Raw genomic sequence first — 18260 nt, forward strand, 5'->3', positions numbered from 1 at the left:
AGACTGCATGGCACTGAACGGTTTCACTAAAGCGGTGCAACACCAGAATCCTTGCAACACTTTATGCGTTATATGAACCAGGGAATACGTGCTGAACGTATCCGAATAAGCGCTTGCGCGTCTAAAAACTAGGACAGCTTGTACTTGTCAACTGAGTGAGTGAGACGAGGCGACATTGCGCGTACGTGTAATCTTTATTGACACATTTCAAAAGAGCGTCTGTGTAGCCGGCACATGAATGCCGCAACGCTGCGCTGCCACGGGACTCGCGCAGCGCGATGCGGGAAGGCAGCGTTGAATCTTGCACGGCCGCAACCAGGCTGCTGCTGTCTGGTTGGTTACGGATTTGGGAATCCGCTAGCCACGGCCGCCTCGTCGACCGAGAACGCGGCGGTCGCGGCGTTCGCGATGGCCTTCTTGTCGCCTCCCGGGGCCGCGTAGAACGTCGGACCGCACGGGAGCTCCCAGGATGCAGCCGTCAGAAGCCCCGGACCGCACGCGGTGTTGGCTGCGGCCGCGTTGTCGTCGCCGTCCTGGTCCCGAGCCAGCTCCGTGCCGGCTGCGGAAAGGACGCCGGCCTGGCTCGCACCGTTGACGAGGTCTGCCGCAGCCTTGTCCCGGGCGGCCCCGACGGGAAGCGACGCGCTGGTGTCGTGCGCTGAGATGTGCTGACGCCGACATGGAGCTGATCGGGAGCTTTCTTCGAACGCTGGGGCTCGCGCACTGACTCGCGCCGCGTGAAGTTGGTTGATGATGATGATGAACCTCTGCCATGGCTCGTACTCACTAAGGGGGGATAGGCAGGAGCTAGCTCGGGAAAATTTCTTTTTGAAAAGTGGAAGCGCAAAGGAAAAAAAAGGATATAATGGAAGAACTAGACTAGTATGCGAGCGACTAGGCAGATCAATTGAAGGGAAAGTTTGGTTGGTTGGCTGATTTTTCTATATATGTAAGGCTGACACCCACATGGGGGATTTAGTCGAGAATTGCATGAGTTAGAAAGATAACTAGACAAGTCTTCAACAACACTAATGTGAAATTTTGATATCGAAAGAAAAGTGAAATAACGTAAGATTTAAGGATTTATCAACAAAATCATCCCAAATTAGAAATTTCTCAACGTATGCGCAGACACCACCATAACGATGTCCTATAAATAAGGCTCTCAAGCACAAAAAATTTGGAATGGAAAGGTTCAATCTAATACAGCGAGCAATTTCCCTAAATGAGAAACAGCGGCGTAACAAGAAGCGATGTATCGTTTCATGGTCACCACATAACGGGCACAAGGAGGAGGGGGACAGGCCAGCTCCATGAAGATAACAGTTTAACACAGGTGCAGTTTATTGAAGGTGACATTCCATCGAGTAGTAGAGACATTTCTTCTCCAAGGGAATAGCAGGTGTGAATACTCATTTAAATTGGTTAATAATGGGTTCCAAGAGGCTTGCATAAGTGCACGCCTCCTGAACTTCGCAGCAGTTATGAAAAATGACGCAGGAATTATGGAGAGAACGGGACCACGCAGTAGGGACAGCTCTTGTCAGGCTGTCTGCTATTTAATTGAGAACTAATTACGCTACCAGAGCATGGAATGCACAAAAAAAGTGTGAACCACTATTTGAAATGAGAGCTGAACATGAACATACAAAATTCGTTATTACAACCGTGTTATATGATATATTAAAGAAAACTGTCGAGGTTGGTGAATTGAGTTTTCGTAGGACCAAAACAACCTCTTCCACTAAGCTAAATATACAACTATGAAATCAAGAATACTTACCAAAAAGAACCCGTCAAAAGTATAAGAGGAAACGCCAATATCATTTTCCTCCGGTTTTTGAGGCATCTTTCGCAATGAGAAGCGTTTATATTTAGATCCATGAAGCGAGTTTGTAATGGATCATTGACTATACTGTAATGCAGGTACTTCGCGTGGTTCGAATATAAAAACATGATGTGAAGGTTTCCTTTGTCACTGCAAGGGATTGCCCAATTATATGTGCTTCGTTTAGCGTTATTATTCTTAGTATATTTCAATTCACACTACGTCAATCGTTATGTTGCATATGTCACATCAGGCACGTACGCAGGATTTCTTTCCGGCGGGGGGGGGGGAGGGGGGGCAACCCAAGGCAAGTTTTCTATGCAAATGAGGGGGAGGGTACTTTTATTAGTACAAATGTGAATAATGCACACCATACGGCATAAAGACGCGTAAACCCGCAAAAGAGAATTGAAATAATGTGTATCTCACAGGTACGCCTGTGAGATACACCTCTTGTTTACTTGGCAAACAAAGAACCACATATCAAATGGACTCGCGCATGAAAGATGCGCAGGAAGAACGTTGCCAAGAACAATTTAACGAGCGAAAGTGCAAAATAAAGATTTCTAGTAGCGTTTGTTTTAATTAGCTCTGGAAGAATTATAGAGAAATGTATATTCGCGGAACAATTCCAGTTCTTTTGTATCCCTCGTTTACTGCTCTACTAAGTGCCAAAACCGACGCGTGTTGTTATTTGGGAAGTTCCGTAACGAAGCGTGGTCACCAGTTTCGTACAACCGCGTAGAGTGCAGGGCGCTGCGGTTCTAGACGTACTGTGCCCACCGCGAAAGGTTAGAACCCCCCATTAGCAAAGCAGGGAAGTGGCTACGTCAGGCGGCTCGTAGCTTCATTCAAAACAGACGGAATTATTCTCCACTTTCGGCGGCATTTTCTCTACTTCCTTTTTAAATAAAAAGATGTTGATCCATAAATATTTTCACAAACAATTTTCGGTTTCCTCCCTGTTTCGCTGTTTCCTTGGCTTTCGCCCTTAGTAGATAGCTTAATTTCTCATCTCCTTCCGACTCTTCTTTCCAGCTGCGAATCTTGCACGAAAAGTGCGGTACAATTACGGAAAAACCAGACGAGGTAACGGGTCAGTCACATTGCTTATGGGTTGAACGGTTATTGCAGGGTCTGATGATGGACGCTGTTTCGCAATATTTTATTTTCCACCTTATCTAACGCATATCGCGGGTATACGTTTCCGAGGATCTGCCAGCGTCGCAGCGAGCCGTCACTCGAGGAAGTAATGAAGCAAAAGGAAATGTTAACCGCAACTGGCGTTTTCTCCGGCCACAACTCGTTCCACGAGCATATATACAGACCAGCTGACTATGAACCGAATTCATTTCCTGGCCCCTGGATCAGACTAAACAAAGAAGGTTGAACTAACGAAGCAACAGCGATGTGCGTGATTGTTGATTAGATGGTAACATAAAAATTCTGTTGGACATTATAAATAAAACAGAATATTTTAATTAAAACAGTAAACTATGCCCTGCCTGCTGCAATAGATGGTGACAACTGAATTCATCTTGAGTTAATTGCGAGGGGCGCCGAATCGATGAGAAAATTGGCCTCCACACCCCATGAGATGCTGATAACCACCGCCATCCAAAAGGAGTGAAAAAATTTACGAGCATTCCACTCTGTGAAGATGGAATGGCAGCGAAACCTGACGACAGTCAGAGCTCTCAAACGAAAAGCAAAGTGTTTCGCCTCCGCTGCGGGTAGGCCTCAAGATAGTGCAATGCCGGGCCCATCTGCGGCGGAGGTGAAGCGGGCGTTAAGCGCTCCCCATACGTGGGTCCATCCCGAAGGTAGCGCAGTGCCGGGCCGACCCGCGGTGGAGGTGAAGCAGGAGTTAAGCACTCCCCACCTAGGACTCATCCCATTGCAGACGAGAAGAAAGATATCTCGGCTGACTTTCTTCCATCAGCTTTTTCATCACCCGAATGTCTTCTCTCAGGCACACATCTTACCAGCCAAAAGGAAATTCTTACGAATTGAACACGAATTTAATGTTGAACAACCATTTGCACGTACTAAACTATTGCAGTTTTCATGTCTGCACTTAGCCATACCGGTATGGAATCATCTCCCAAGTAATATAGCCGAAATAACTGACCATATTATATTCAAACAAGCAAAATAAAACATTCGGAAATTAATAACATTAACATTTCTTCCTGCATTTCGTCAGATGTCAGATTATTGTTTGTATAATGTAAGAATTATTGGCGTATGATGGTGTCGAATTAGAAGTGATGTAAAGGTTGAATAGCATGTGCGACTTCATATAAGGATATTTGACTTACATTGTATATTGTATATCATTGTATAATGTATATCACTCCCCCCCCCCCCCCCTATCATGTAATGCCCAAGCTGGGCCTTTAGGGTAAATAAATGAAAAAAAAATATGTTGGCGCATTCCGAAGGTAGTGCAATGTCGGGCCGACCTGCCGTGGAGGTGAAGCAGGCGTTAAGCACTCCCCATACGTGGGCCCATCCCGATGATCCCGAAAGGCGCGTCATAGGTTCCCGAGTCCACAGGGATATGTGCGGTTGATCTTGGACCCTTCTTGCACCATCACCAGGATCGGCCACATGTTGATTCTTTCTGTTAACGGACGCCGAAAAAAACTACGTAAGTTAGTCATACACTGCTTCAGTTGTAAAAAACAGCAAAATGTAGGTTGATTTGTCGGCGCTTTAGGAATGTGTGTGAGGAGTGTGCGGAGGGCCCCCCCCCCCTCCCCCCCGGGTACGTGCCTGTGTCACATCAACTTTGCCAGTCATAGCAAATTCGCAAAGGAAATTAAACTTCTATATTCATTAGGCGTTCTCTAGCCTTGAACAATGCCCCACAGAAGGTGTGAGCCGTATTGTATGAGGATAACAATAACAACTAGTTGGGACCTCACATATTCGTGCATCTAAGGACTAACAAGTGCTTGTACGAAGAACACCTTAGGTATATAGAAGCAAGGCCAGAAAGCATGAAAAAGTAACGCGGGCTGAGACATAAGAATGATTTCAGCAGTCATGTAAGCGAATCCCCACTGATGTGTACAACGATAGTAGCAGCAATGCATTCAATACTTCTACAAGCTAAGGCTTACTACGCATTTATTTACGTCTAGTATGCGGTATTGCAGCTCGTGCAGTACAAAAAGAAAAACAATAAACTGATGTCTTTCACCAACACATAAAAAGCACTTTCCGAGGGCGAGTCGTGTTCGCTCTACGAGAAAAAATAACTCGTCGACTTCTCTCCTAAGCTTCTCACCCTTCGACAAGTGTGCTTTACCGCGGTGCTTATACGCTCGGTGCGTCATTTCGACCTTTGCTGCGATTATGCTAAGGCCCTCTCGTGTATCTCGTGGCCGACTACACCGAACCACACTCCCCGTTATTGGTTTTTCTCGTGGAAGCGTACACTCGCATGTCCCCACTCTTACCATTTATTTTTTCAAATTTACCGGATTGTCCGGTCATTTTTAACAGCCATAAAGTTATACGTGTAATTAGCGCGCTGAACGTTCGAAACATCAGGTGCTTCCTGGTAAGACCCAAACTTTATTCCTCTGGAGCGAGTTACAGTGATCTACTCTCCGTTGACGAGATTTGAAATGGGATTCCAGATGGCATTGCAACTACGGCTTTTTGTCTAAGAATACAGTCAACCTCCGATACTGAAATTTATTATTTTGGGTAAGTTTTTACTCTGTAGGGCAAATGAGTGAGGCGAGGTGCACTGGGCGTTTATACAACATCTATTTACATATTCTAGGGAAGCGTCGGTATAGCCGCAGTTTGAGCGTTGCGTCTCTGCACGGCTATGCTTCTCGCAAAGCGGGATGCAAGGTCGTGATGTGGCATCTTGCTCGACCACAACCACGCAGCAAGATACTCGTTCATTACGGACTTGAGCTTCCGTGAAGCACGGCCACCGCGTTGTGCGCCATAATGATGCCACAATGTTCGCAATAGGCAAGTTGTTCAGGCATGCAATGCATGCAATAGGCATGCATTGTGCCCTTCGAACGCCGGGGCCTCGTAGTACCGGGGTCCTCAAGGGAGCTAACAGGATGCAGCCGTCAGAACACCCGGATCGAAATCAGTGAATGTTGCGGTGGTGTAGTCACGACTAAAGCCACCCGCGGGCGCTCCCGGCATCCTGTGAACTAGCCAGTTCCAGGATGGCAGCTGCCAGAATGCATCTGTCAGAACACCCGGGCTGCACGCGGTGATCAGTGCGGTGCGAATGCGCGGCCGAGGCCCCCCGGCGGCACTCCCGGCGTCCGGAAGACTGACCAGTTCTTGGACAGAAGCTCCGAGGATGCAGCTGTCAGAACGATCGGACCGCACCCGGTGATCATTACGCCGGCGCAGTTGCGGCCGAGGCTTTCCTGGAGCGCGCCTGGTATCCGGAGGACTCGCCAGTTCCAGGACGGCAGCTCCCAGTACGCGAACGTCAGAATGCCTTGGCCGTACGCGGGGATCGATGCAGATGCCTAGTCGCGACCAAGGCCGCCCGGGGACGCTCCCGGCGTCCGGAGGACTGGCCAGTACCTGGCCAGCTACATTAAGGACGCCACCTGGACTCTTCTGCGCACCCGCGACTATCGAGGGCCCCTGCGGCCTGCGCGTGACGTCCTCGCCTTTACCGGGTAACATAACACGAGGCGAGGCGCAGCTGTTCTGCGCTGAGCTGGGACGCTCACAGGCAGTCGACATGATGATACTGATCTCAGACTATCGCACATACCCACAACGGATGATTCGTCAACATGCGGGTGGTAGAACAAGCAGCAGCTGGGGGGAATAGTAGTAATAATAATAATTAGAATGATAAAGCTGGAAACTAGTCATAGTATTGTTATTTAAATTGTTACGCGAACGAAGGATTAATAACTGGAGACTATTTACAAAGTATATTTACAAAGGAATACTTCCGCGCAACGAGAGGTGAATCGCCGAAACCTTTCTCTTTAGCATGACACCCTTTTACCATAACACGGAATATGTTTTTGGGAGCACTTTTCGGAACCTTTCTTTGTATTTGATTCTTCCGGTGGTCCTTTTCTCTTGTGCTACCAAACTGGGTTTTAGCCACAGGAATGTTCGTGATGCTCTGCAATTTTCGGCGCGATGCGGAAAAAATTATATGGTAGAATGTTTTAAAATACATATGTATTTACTGTAATAATTAGTTAAAATAGACTTCACAATCAGCTAAGTCCTAATTTCACAATTTCAATTTACCAATTTGGTTTCAATTTATTTTTCTCCAAATTGTTGTTTTGAACCCTTGCACTGCCGGATTCATGGCCGATCCCCCGTTGTGGATTGCGTCCGTTTCACTGAGAGCCAAGCAGTCGAGTGAACTGGATTTTATAGGACGGCATTTTTCACCGCAAAATATAGCAGTGGTGAGGGTATGGCTGCCCTTAGTAATCAAAGAATAAGTCACTACGAAACACGTCTTACGTATCTCTATGGTCCTGTTAACATAAGACTGCATGGCACTGAACGGTTTCACTAAAGCGGTGCAACACCAGAATCCTTGCAACACTTTATGCGTTATATGAACCAGGGAATACGTGCTGAACGTATCCGAATAAGCGCTTGCGCGTCTAAAAACTAGGACAGCTTGTACTTGTCAACTGAGTGAGTGAGACGAGGCGACATTGCGCGTACGTGTAATCTTTATTGACACATTTCAAAAGAGCGTCTGTGTAGCCGGCACATGAATGCCGCAACGCTGCGCTGCCACGGGACTCGCGCAGCGCGATGCGGGAAGGCAGCGTTGAATCTTGCACGGCCGCAACCAGGCTGCTGCTGTCTGGTTGGTTACGGATTTGGGAATCCGCTAGCCACGGCCGCCTCGTCGACCGAGAACGCGGCGGTCGCGGCGTTCGCGATGGCCTTCTTGTCGCCTCCCGGGGCCGCGTAGAACGTCGGACCGCACGGGAGCTCCCAGGATGCAGCCGTCAGAAGCCCCGGACCGCACGCGGTGTTGGCTGCGGCCGCGTTGTCGTCGCCGTCCTGGTCCCGAGCCAGCTCCGTGCCGGCTGCGGAAAGGACGCCGGCCTGGCTCGCACCGTTGACGAGGTCTGCCGCAGCCTTGTCCCGGGCGGCCCCGACGGGAAGCGACGCGCTGGTGTCGTGCGCTGAGATGTGCTGACGCCGACATGGAGCTGATCGGGAGCTTTCTTCGAACGCTGGGGCTCGCGCACTGACTCGCGCCGCGTGAAGTTGGTTGATGATGATGATGAACCTCTGCCATGGCTCGTACTCACTAAGGGGGGATAGGCAGGAGCTAGCTCGGGAAAATTTCTTTTTGAAAAGTGGAAGCGCAAAGGAAAAAAAAGGATATAATGGAAGAACTAGACTAGTATGCGAGCGACTAGGCAGATCAATTGAAGGGAAAGTTTGGTTGGTTGGCTGATTTTTCTATATATGTAAGGCTGACACCCACATGGGGGATTTAGTCGAGAATTGCATGAGTTAGAAAGATAACTAGACAAGTCTTCAACAACACTAATGTGAAATTTTGATATCGAAAGAAAAGTGAAATAACGTAAGATTTAAGGATTTATCAACAAAATCATCCCAAATTAGAAATTTCTCAACGTATGCGCAGACACCACCATAACGATGTCCTATAAATAAGGCTCTCAAGCACAAAAAATTTGGAATGGAAAGGTTCAATCTAATACAGCGAGCAATTTCCCTAAATGAGAAACAGCGGCGTAACAAGAAGCGATGTATCGTTTCATGGTCACCACATAACGGGCACAAGGAGGAGGGGGACAGGCCAGCTCCATGAAGATAACAGTTTAACACAGGTGCAGTTTATTGAAGGTGACATTCCATCGAGTAGTAGAGACATTTCTTCTCCAAGGGAATAGCAGGTGTGAATACTCATTTAAATTGGTTAATAATGGGTTCCAAGAGGCTTGCATAAGTGCACGCCTCCTGAACTTCGCAGCAGTTATGAAAAATGACGCAGGAATTATGGAGAGAACGGGACCACGCAGTAGGGACAGCTCTTGTCAGGCTGTCTGCTATTTAATTGAGAACTAATTACGCTACCAGAGCATGGAATGCACAAAAAAAGTGTGAACCACTATTTGAAATGAGAGCTGAACATGAACATACAAAATTCGTTATTACAACCGTGTTATATGATATATTAAAGAAAACTGTCGAGGTTGGTGAATTGAGTTTTCGTAGGACCAAAACAACCTCTTCCACTAAGCTAAATATACAACTATGAAATCAAGAATACTTACCAAAAAGAACCCGTCAAAAGTATAAGAGGAAACGCCAATATCATTTTCCTCCGGTTTTTGAGGCATCTTTCGCAATGAGAAGCGTTTATATTTAGATCCATGAAGCGAGTTTGTAATGGATCATTGACTATACTGTAATGCAGGTACTTCGCGTGGTTCGAATATAAAAACATGATGTGAAGGTTTCCTTTGTCACTGCAAGGGATTGCCCAATTATATGTGCTTCGTTTAGCGTTATTATTCTTAGTATATTTCAATTCACACTACGTCAATCGTTATGTTGCATATGTCACATCAGGCACGTACGCAGGATTTCTTTCCGGCGGGGGGGGGGGGAGGGGGGGCAACCCAAGGCAAGTTTTCTATGCAAATGAGGGGGAGGGTACTTTTATTAGTACAAATGTGAATAATGCACACCATACGGCATAAAGACGCGTAAACCCGCAAAAGAGAATTGAAATAATGTGTATCTCACAGGTACGCCTGTGAGATACACCTCTTGTTTACTTGGCAAACAAAGAACCACATATCAAATGGACTCGCGCATGAAAGATGCGCAGGAAGAACGTTGCCAAGAACAATTTAACGAGCGAAAGTGCAAAATAAAGATTTCTAGTAGCGTTTGTTTTAATTAGCTCTGGAAGAATTATAGAGAAATGTATATTCGCGGAACAATTCCAGTTCTTTTGTATCCCTCGTTTACTGCTCTACTAAGTGCCAAAACCGACGCGTGTTGTTATTTGGGAAGTTCCGTAACGAAGCGTGGTCACCAGTTTCGTACAACCGCGTAGAGTGCAGGGCGCTGCGGTTCTAGACGTACTGTGCCCACCGCGAAAGGTTAGAACCCCCCATTAGCAAAGCAGGGAAGTGGCTACGTCAGGCGGCTCGTAGCTTCATTCAAAACAGACGGAATTATTCTCCACTTTCGGCGGCATTTTCTCTACTTCCTTTTTAAATAAAAAGATGTTGATCCATAAATATTTTCACAAACAATTTTCGGTTTCCTCCCTGTTTCGCTGTTTCCTTGGCTTTCGCCCTTAGTAGATAGCTTAATTTCTCATCTCCTTCCGACTCTTCTTTCCAGCTGCGAATCTTGCACGAAAAGTGCGGTACAATTACGGAAAAACCAGACGAGGTAACGGGTCAGTCACATTGCTTATGGGTTGAACGGTTATTGCAGGGTCTGATGATGGACGCTGTTTCGCAATATTTTATTTTCCACCTTATCTAACGCATATCGCGGGTATACGTTTCCGAGGATCTGCCAGCGTCGCAGCGAGCCGTCACTCGAGGAAGTAATGAAGCAAAAGGAAATGTTAACCGCAACTGGCGTTTTCTCCGGCCACAACTCGTTCCACGAGCATATATACAGACCAGCTGACTATGAACCGAATTCATTTCCTGGCCCCTGGATCAGACTAAACAAAGAAGGTTGAACTAACGAAGCAACAGCGATGTGCGTGATTGTTGATTAGATGGTAACATAAAAATTCTGTTGGACATTATAAATAAAACAGAATATTTTAATTAAAACAGTAAACTATGCCCTGCCTGCTGCAATAGATGGTGACAACTGAATTCATCTTGAGTTAATTGCGAGGGGCGCCGAATCGATGAGAAAATTGGCCTCCACACCCCATGAGATGCTGATAACCACCGCCATCCAAAAGGAGTGAAAAAATTTACGAGCATTCCACTCTGTGAAGATGGAATGGCAGCGAAACCTGACGACAGTCAGAGCTCTCAAACGAAAAGCAAAGTGTTTCGCCTCCGCTGCGGGTAGGCCTCAAGATAGTGCAATGCCGGGCCCATCTGCGGCGGAGGTGAAGCGGGCGTTAAGCGCTCCCCATACGTGGGTCCATCCCGAAGGTAGCGCAGTGCCGGGCCGACCCGCGGTGGAGGTGAAGCAGGAGTTAAGCACTCCCCACCTAGGACTCATCCCATTGCAGACGAGAAGAAAGATATCTCGGCTGACTTTCTTCCATCAGCTTTTTCATCACCCGAATGTCTTCTCTCAGGCACACATCTTACCAGCCAAAAGGAAATTCTTACGAATTGAACACGAATTTAATGTTGAACAACCATTTGCACGTACTAAACTATTGCAGTTTTCATGTCTGCACTTAGCCATACCGGTATGGAATCATCTCCCAAGTAATATAGCCGAAATAACTGACCATATTATATTCAAACAAGCAAAATAAAACATTCGGAAATTAATAACATTAACATTTCTTCCTGCATTTCGTCAGATGTCAGATTATTGTTTGTATAATGTAAGAATTATTGGCGTATGATGGTGTCGAATTAGAAGTGATGTAAAGGTTGAATAGCATGTGCGACTTCATATAAGGATATTTGACTTACATTGTATATTGTATATCATTGTATAATGTATATCACTCCCCCCCCCCCCTATCATGTAATGCCCAAGCTGGGCCTTTAGGGTAAATAAATGAAAAAAAAATATGTTGGCGCATTCCGAAGGTAGTGCAATGTCGGGCCGACCTGCCGTGGAGGTGAAGCAGGCGTTAAGCACTCCCCATACGTGGGCCCATCCCGATGATCCCGAAAGGCGCGTCATAGGTTCCCGAGTCCACAGGGATATGTGCGGTTGATCTTGGACCCTTCTTGCACCATCACCAGGATCGGCCACATGTTGATTCTTTCTGTTAACGGACGCCGAAAAAAACTACGTAAGTTAGTCATACACTGCTTCAGTTGTAAAAAACAGCAAAATGTAGGTTGATTTGTCGGCGCTTTAGGAATGTGTGTGAGGAGTGTGCGGAGGGCCCCCCCCCCCCCTCCCCCCCGGGTACGTGCCTGTGTCACATCAACTTTGCCAGTCATAGCAAATTCGCAAAGGAAATTAAACTTCTATATTCATTAGGCGTTCTCTAGCCTTGAACAATGCCCCACAGAAGGTGTGAGCCGTATTGTATGAGGATAACAATAACAACTAGTTGGGACCTCACATATTCGTGCATCTAAGGACTAACAAGTGCTTGTACGAAGAACACCTTAGGTATATAGAAGCAAGGCCAGAAAGCATGAAAAAGTAACGCGGGCTGAGACATAAGAATGATTTCAGCAGTCATGTAAGCGAATCCCCACTGATGTGTACAACGATAGTAGCAGCAATGCATTCAATACTTCTACAAGCTAAGGCTTACTACGCATTTATTTACGTCTAGTATGCGGTATTGCAGCTCGTGCAGTACAAAAAGAAAAACAATAAACTGATGTCTTTCACCAACACATAAAAAGCACTTTCCGAGGGCGAGTCGTGTTCGCTCTACGAGAAAAAATAACTCGTCGACTTCTCTCCTAAGCTTCTCACCCTTCGACAAGTGTGCTTTACCGCGGTGCTTATACGCTCGGTGCGTCATTTCGACCTTTGCTGCGATTATGCTAAGGCCCTCTCGTGTATCTCGTGGCCGACTACACCGAACCACACTCCCCGTTATTGGTTTTTCTCGTGGAAGCGTACACTCGCATGTCCCCACTCTTACCATTTATTTTTTCAAATTTACCGGATTGTCCGGTCATTTTTAACAGCCATAAAGTTATACGTGTAATTAGCGCGCTGAACGTTCGAAACATCAGGTGCTTCCTGGTAAGACCCAAACTTTATTCCTCTGGAGCGAGTTACAGTGATCTACTCTCCGTTGACGAGATTTGAAATGGGATTCCAGATGGCATTGCAACTACGGCTTTTTGTCTAAGAATACAGTCAACCTCCGATACTGAAATTTATTATTTTGGGTAAGTTTTTACTCTGTAGGGCAAATGAGTGAGGCGAGGTGCACTGGGCGTTTATACAACATCTATTTACATATTCTAGGGAAGCGTCGGTATAGCCGCAGTTTGAGCGTTGCGTCTCTGCACGGCTATGCTTCTCGCAAAGCGGGATGCAAGGTCGTGATGTGGCATCTTGCTCGACCACAACCACGCAGCAAGATACTCGTTCATTACGGACTTGAGCTTCCGTGAAGCACGGCCACCGCGTTGTGCGCCATAATGATGCCACAATGTTCGCAATAGGCAAGTTGTTCAGGCATGCAATGCATGCAATAGGCATGCATTGTGCCCTTCGAACGCCGGGGCCTCGTAGTACCGGGGTCCTCAAGGGAGCTAACAGGATGCAGCCGTCAGAACACCCGGATCGAAATCAGTGAATGTTGCGGTGGTGTAGTCACGACTAAAGCCACCCGCGGGCGCTCCCGGCATCCTGTGAACTAGCCAGTTCCAGGATGGCAGCTGCCAGAATGCATCTGTCAGAACACCCGGGCTGCACGCGGTGATCAGTGCGGTGCGAATGCGCGGCCGAGGCCCCCCGGCGGCACTCCCGGCGTCCGGAAGACTGACCAGTTCTTGGACAGAAGCTCCGAGGATGCAGCTGTCAGAACGATCGGACCGCACCCGGTGATCATTACGCCGGCGCAGTTGCGGCCGAGGCTTTCCTGGAGCGCGCCTGGTATCCGGAGGACTCGCCAGTTCCAGGACGGCAGCTCCCAGTACGCGAACGTCAGAATGCCTTGGCCGTACGCGGGGATCGATGCAGATGCCTAGTCGCGACCAAGGCCGCCCGGGGACGCTCCCGGCGTCCGGAGGACTGGCCAGTACCTGGCCAGCTACATTAAGGACGCCACCTGGACTCTTCTGCGCACCCGCGACTATCGAGGGCCCCTGCCGCCTGCGTGTGACGTCCTCGCCTTTACCGGGTAACATAATACTAGGGGAAGCGTTGCTGTTCTGCGCTGAGCTGGGACGCTGACAGGCAGTCGACATGATGATACTGATCTCAGACTATCGCACATACCCACAACGGACGATTCGTCAACATGCGGGTGGTAGAACAAGCAGCAGCTGGGGGGAATAGTAGTGATATTAATAATTAGAATGATAAAGATGGAAACTAGTCATAGTATTGTTATTTAAACTGTTACGCGAACGAAGGATTAATAACTGGAGACTATTTACAAAGTATGTTTACGAAGGAAAATTCCGCGCTACGAGAGGTGAATCGCCGAAACGTTTCTCTTTAGCATGACACCCTTTTACCATTAAATGGAATATGTCTTTGGGAGAACTTTTCTAAAGCTTTGTTTGAATTTGACTCTTACGGTGGTCCTTTCCTCTGGCGCTACCAAACTGGGTTTTAGCCACAGGAACGTTCGTGATGCTCTACAATTTTCTGCGCGTTGCGGAAAAAATTACATGCTAGAAATGTCTTTTTTAATTAATATGTATGTACTGTAATAATTAGCTAGAATAGACTTTACAATCAGTTAGGTTTTAATTTCACAATTCCAATTTACTAATTTTGTTTCAATTTATTTTCCTCCAAATTGTTGATTAGAACCCTTGCACCGCCCGATTCATGGCCGATCCACGCGTGCGGTTAGCGCCCGTTTCACTGAGAACCAAGCAGTTGAGCGAGCCGGATTTTAAAGCACCGCATTTTTCACCGCAGATATAGCAGTGTTGAGGTTAAGGCTACCCTTAGTAATCAAAGTATGAGTCACTACAAAACACGTCATATGTATCTGTATGGTCCCTTTAACATAAGAGTGCATAACACTGAACGGTTTCACTAAAGCGGTGCAACACCAGAATCCTTGCAACACTTTAGGCGTTATATGAAGCAAGGAAACCGCGCGGAAGGTATCCAAATAAGCGCTTGCGCGTCTAAAAACTAGGACAGCTTGTGCTTGTTAACTTAGTGAGTGAGACGAGGCGACATTGCGCGTATGCATATTCTCTATTCAAATACTGCAAAAGAGCGTCTGTGTAGCCGGCACATGAATGCCGTGACGCTGCGCCGCCACGGGGCTCGCGCAGCGCGATGCGGGAAGGCAGCGTTGAATCTTGCACGGCCGCAACCAGGCTGCTGCTGTCTGGTTGGTTACGGATTTGAGAATCCGCTAACCACGGCCGCCTCGTCGACCGAGGGCACGGCGGCCGCCGCGTTCGCGATGGCCTTCTTGTCGCCTCCCGGGGCCGCGTAGAACGTCGGGAGCTCCCAGGATGCAGCCGTCAGAAGCCCCGGACCGCAGGCGGTGTTCGCTGCGGCCGCGTTGTCCTCGCCGTCCTGGTCCCGAGCCAGCTCCGTGCCGGCTGCGGAAAGGACGCCGGCCTGGCTCGCACCGTTGACGAGGTCTGCCGCCGCCTTGTCCCGGGCGGCCCCGACGGGAAGCGACGCGCTGGTGTCGTGCGCTGAGATGTGCTGACGCCGACATGGAGCTGATCGGGAGCTTTCTTCGAACGCAGGTGCTCGTGCACTGACTCGTGCCGCGTGAAGTTGGTTGATGATGATGATGAACCTCTGCCATGGCTCGTACCCACTCAGGGGGATAGGCAGGAGCTAGCTCGAGAAAATTTCTATTTGAAAAGGGGAAACGCAAAGGAAAAAAAGGATATAATGGAATAACTAGACTAGTATGCGAGCGAGTAGGCAGATCAATTGAAGGGAAAGTTTGGTTAGTTGGCTGATTTTTCTGTACATGTAAGGCTGATACCCACATGGGAGATTCCGTCGAGATTTGCATGAGTTAGAACGATAATTAGACAAGCCTTAAAGAACACTATGACGGTGTCCTATAAATAAGGCTTTCAAACACAGAAAATCTGGAATGGAAAGGTTCAATCTAATACAGTGAGTAGTATTCCTAAATGAGAAACAACGGCGTTACAAGTAGCGGTGTATCGTTTCATCGTCACCACATAACGGGCACAATGAGTAGGGTGCCAGGCCAGCTCCATGAAGATAACAGTTTAACACAGGTGCAGTTTAGTGAAGGTGATATGCCATCGAGTAGTTCAGACATTTCTTCCCCAAGGGAATAGCAGGCGAGAATACTCATTGAAATTGTTTAATAATGGGTTCCAAGGGTTCTGCATAACTGCACGCCTCCTGAATCTTGCAACAGTTACGAAAACTGACGCAGGAAGTATCGAGAGAACGGGACCAAGCATTAAGGGCTGTTCTTGCCAGGCTATCTGCTATTTAACTGAGAACTAATTACGCCACCAGAGCATGGAATGCAAAAAAAAACGTGCGAACGGCTATTTGAAATGAGTTCTGAACATAAAGATACAATATTCGTCATTATAACCGTATGAAAAGATATAATAAAACGGAAATGTCGAGGTTGGTGAATTGAGTTTTCATAGGACCAAACGTCCCTCAGCCAATAAACTAAATATATATCTATAAAATCAAGAATACGTACCAAAAAGAACCCGTCAAAAGCAGAACAGAAAACGCCAATCAGATATTTTCTTTCGGTTTGTGAGGCATCTTTTCCAATGATAAGCGATTATATTTAGATCCATGAATCGATTTTGTAATAGATCATTGAATGTACTGCAATACAGGTTCTTCGCGTGGCTCGAATATAAAAGATGCTGTGAAGGTTTCCTCTCTCACTGCAAGTGATTGCCCAATTATATGTGCTTCCTTTATCGTTATTATTCTTAGTATATTTCACTTCAGGCTACGTCATTCGTAATGTTGCATATGTCACATTAACTTTGCCAGTTATAGCAAATTCGGAAATGAAATTTAACTTATATATTCATTAGGCGTTCTCTAAGTCTTGGACAATGCCCCACAGGGGGTGTCAACAATATTGTATGAGGATAATAATAACTTGGGACCTCACATATTCGTACATCTAAGGAGCAACACGTGCTTGTACGAAGACCACTTTATGTATATAGCAGCAAGGCCAGAAAGCATGAAAAAGTAATGCAGGCTGAGAAATAAGAATTATTTCAGCATTTTTTTAAGCGAACCCCCAGTGATGTGTACAGCGATAGTCAGGAGAAATGTATTCAATACTTCTACAAGCTAAGGCTAACTACACATTTATTTACGTATAGTATGCGGTAAAGCAGCTCGTGCAGTAAAAGAACAAAAGCAAAAAACATGTATTTCCCCAACACATAAAAAGCACTTTCCGAGGCCGAGTCCTCTTCGTTCTGCAAAAAAAAAATAGAAAGAAAAAAAAATAACCTGTGAACTGCTCTCCTAAGCTTCTCACTCTTCGACAAGTGTGCTTTATCTCGGTGCTTACGCTGGGTGCGTAATTGCGACCTTTGCTGCGATTATGCTAAGGCCCTTTCGTGTATCTCTTGGCCAACTACACCGAACCGGACTCCCCGTTATTGGTCTTTTTCATGGAAGCGTATACTCGCATGTCCCTACTCTTACCATTTCTTTTTTTTTTCAAATATATCAGAGTATCTACTCGTTTTCAACAGCCACAACGTTATACGTGTAATTAGCGCGCTGACGTTCGAAACTTCAGGTGCTTCCTGGTAAGACCCCAACTTTATTCCTCTGGAGCGAGTTACAGTGATCTACTCTCCGTTGAGGAGATTAGGGATGGGAATCCAGAAGGCATTGCAACTACGACTTCTAGCCTAAGAACACAGTCAACCTCCGGTACTGAAATTTAAAATTTTGGGTACGTTTTTACTCTGTAGGGCAAATGAGTGAGGCGAGGTGCACTGGGCGTTTATACAACATCTATTTACATATTCTAGGGAAGCGTCGGTATAGCCGCAGTTTGAGCGTTGCGTCTCTGCACGGCTATGCTTTTCGCAAAGCGGTATGCAAGGTCGTGATGTGGCATCTTGCTCGAACACAACCACGCAGCAAGATACTCGTTCATTACGGACTTGAGTTGCCATGAAGCACGGCCACCGTGTAGTGCGCTACTATGATGCCACCATGTTCGCAATAGGCAAGCTGTTCCTGTAGTAGCATTGCGCCATTCTAACGCCGGGGCCGCATAGTACCGCGGTCCTCAAGGGAGCTCCCACGATGCAGCGGTCAGAACGCTAGGACCGCAAGCGGTGATTGTTGCGGCGGTGTAGTCACGACCAAGGCCACAAGCACACGCTCCCGGCTTCCTGTGGACTGGCCAGTTGGAGGACGGCAGCTGCCAGGATGCATCCGTCAGAACGGCCGGGGCGCACGCGGTGATCCGTGCGGTGCCAATTCGCGGCCGAGGCCCCCCGGGAGCACTCCCGGCGTCCAGAGGACTGACCAGTTCCTGGACAGAAGCTCGGGGGATACAGCTGTCAGAATGGCCGGACCGCACCAAAGCCACCTA

The 18260-nt window shown here is 47.3% G+C and overlaps 1 protein-coding gene across 1 annotated transcript; it reads right to left on the reverse strand.

Moving 5' to 3' along the window:
* Nucleotides 1-338: 338 nt before the first annotated feature.
* LOC139048915 (uncharacterized) lies at nucleotides 339-17911 on the reverse strand. The gene is made up of 5 exons (XM_070523897.1): nucleotides 17824-17911; nucleotides 15068-15354; nucleotides 13504-13703; nucleotides 7695-8138; nucleotides 339-786 (listed from the first exon to the last, which is right to left on the reverse strand). Exons 1-5 carry the CDS (start codon nucleotides 17909-17911, stop codon nucleotides 339-341), a joined length of 1467 nt encoding a protein of 488 aa, XP_070379998.1.
* Between the last annotated feature and the right edge of the window lie 349 nt (nucleotides 17912-18260).

The sequence above is a fragment of the Dermacentor albipictus genome, chromosome 1, assembly GCF_038994185.2.
Source record: "Dermacentor albipictus isolate Rhodes 1998 colony chromosome 1, USDA_Dalb.pri_finalv2, whole genome shotgun sequence".
Taxonomy (NCBI): Eukaryota; Metazoa; Arthropoda; class Arachnida; order Ixodida; family Ixodidae; genus Dermacentor; species Dermacentor albipictus.

Excerpts from the sequence above, each read along its gene's own strand:
- LOC139048915 (XM_070523897.1), bottom strand. The coding sequence starts at position 17,911 with ATGCTACTACAGGAACAGCTTGCCTATTGCGAACATGGTGGCATCATA. Across the intron at positions 15,355-17,823 it reads CGTGCTTCATGGCAACTCAA|CGCACGACACCAGCGCGTCG; the intron begins GTCCGTAATGAA and ends AGCACATCTCAG. Across the intron at positions 8,139-13,503 it reads GAGCTTCTGTCCAAGAACTG|TGAGTACGAGCCATGGCAGA; the intron begins GTCAGTCTTCCG and ends ATCCCCCCTTAG.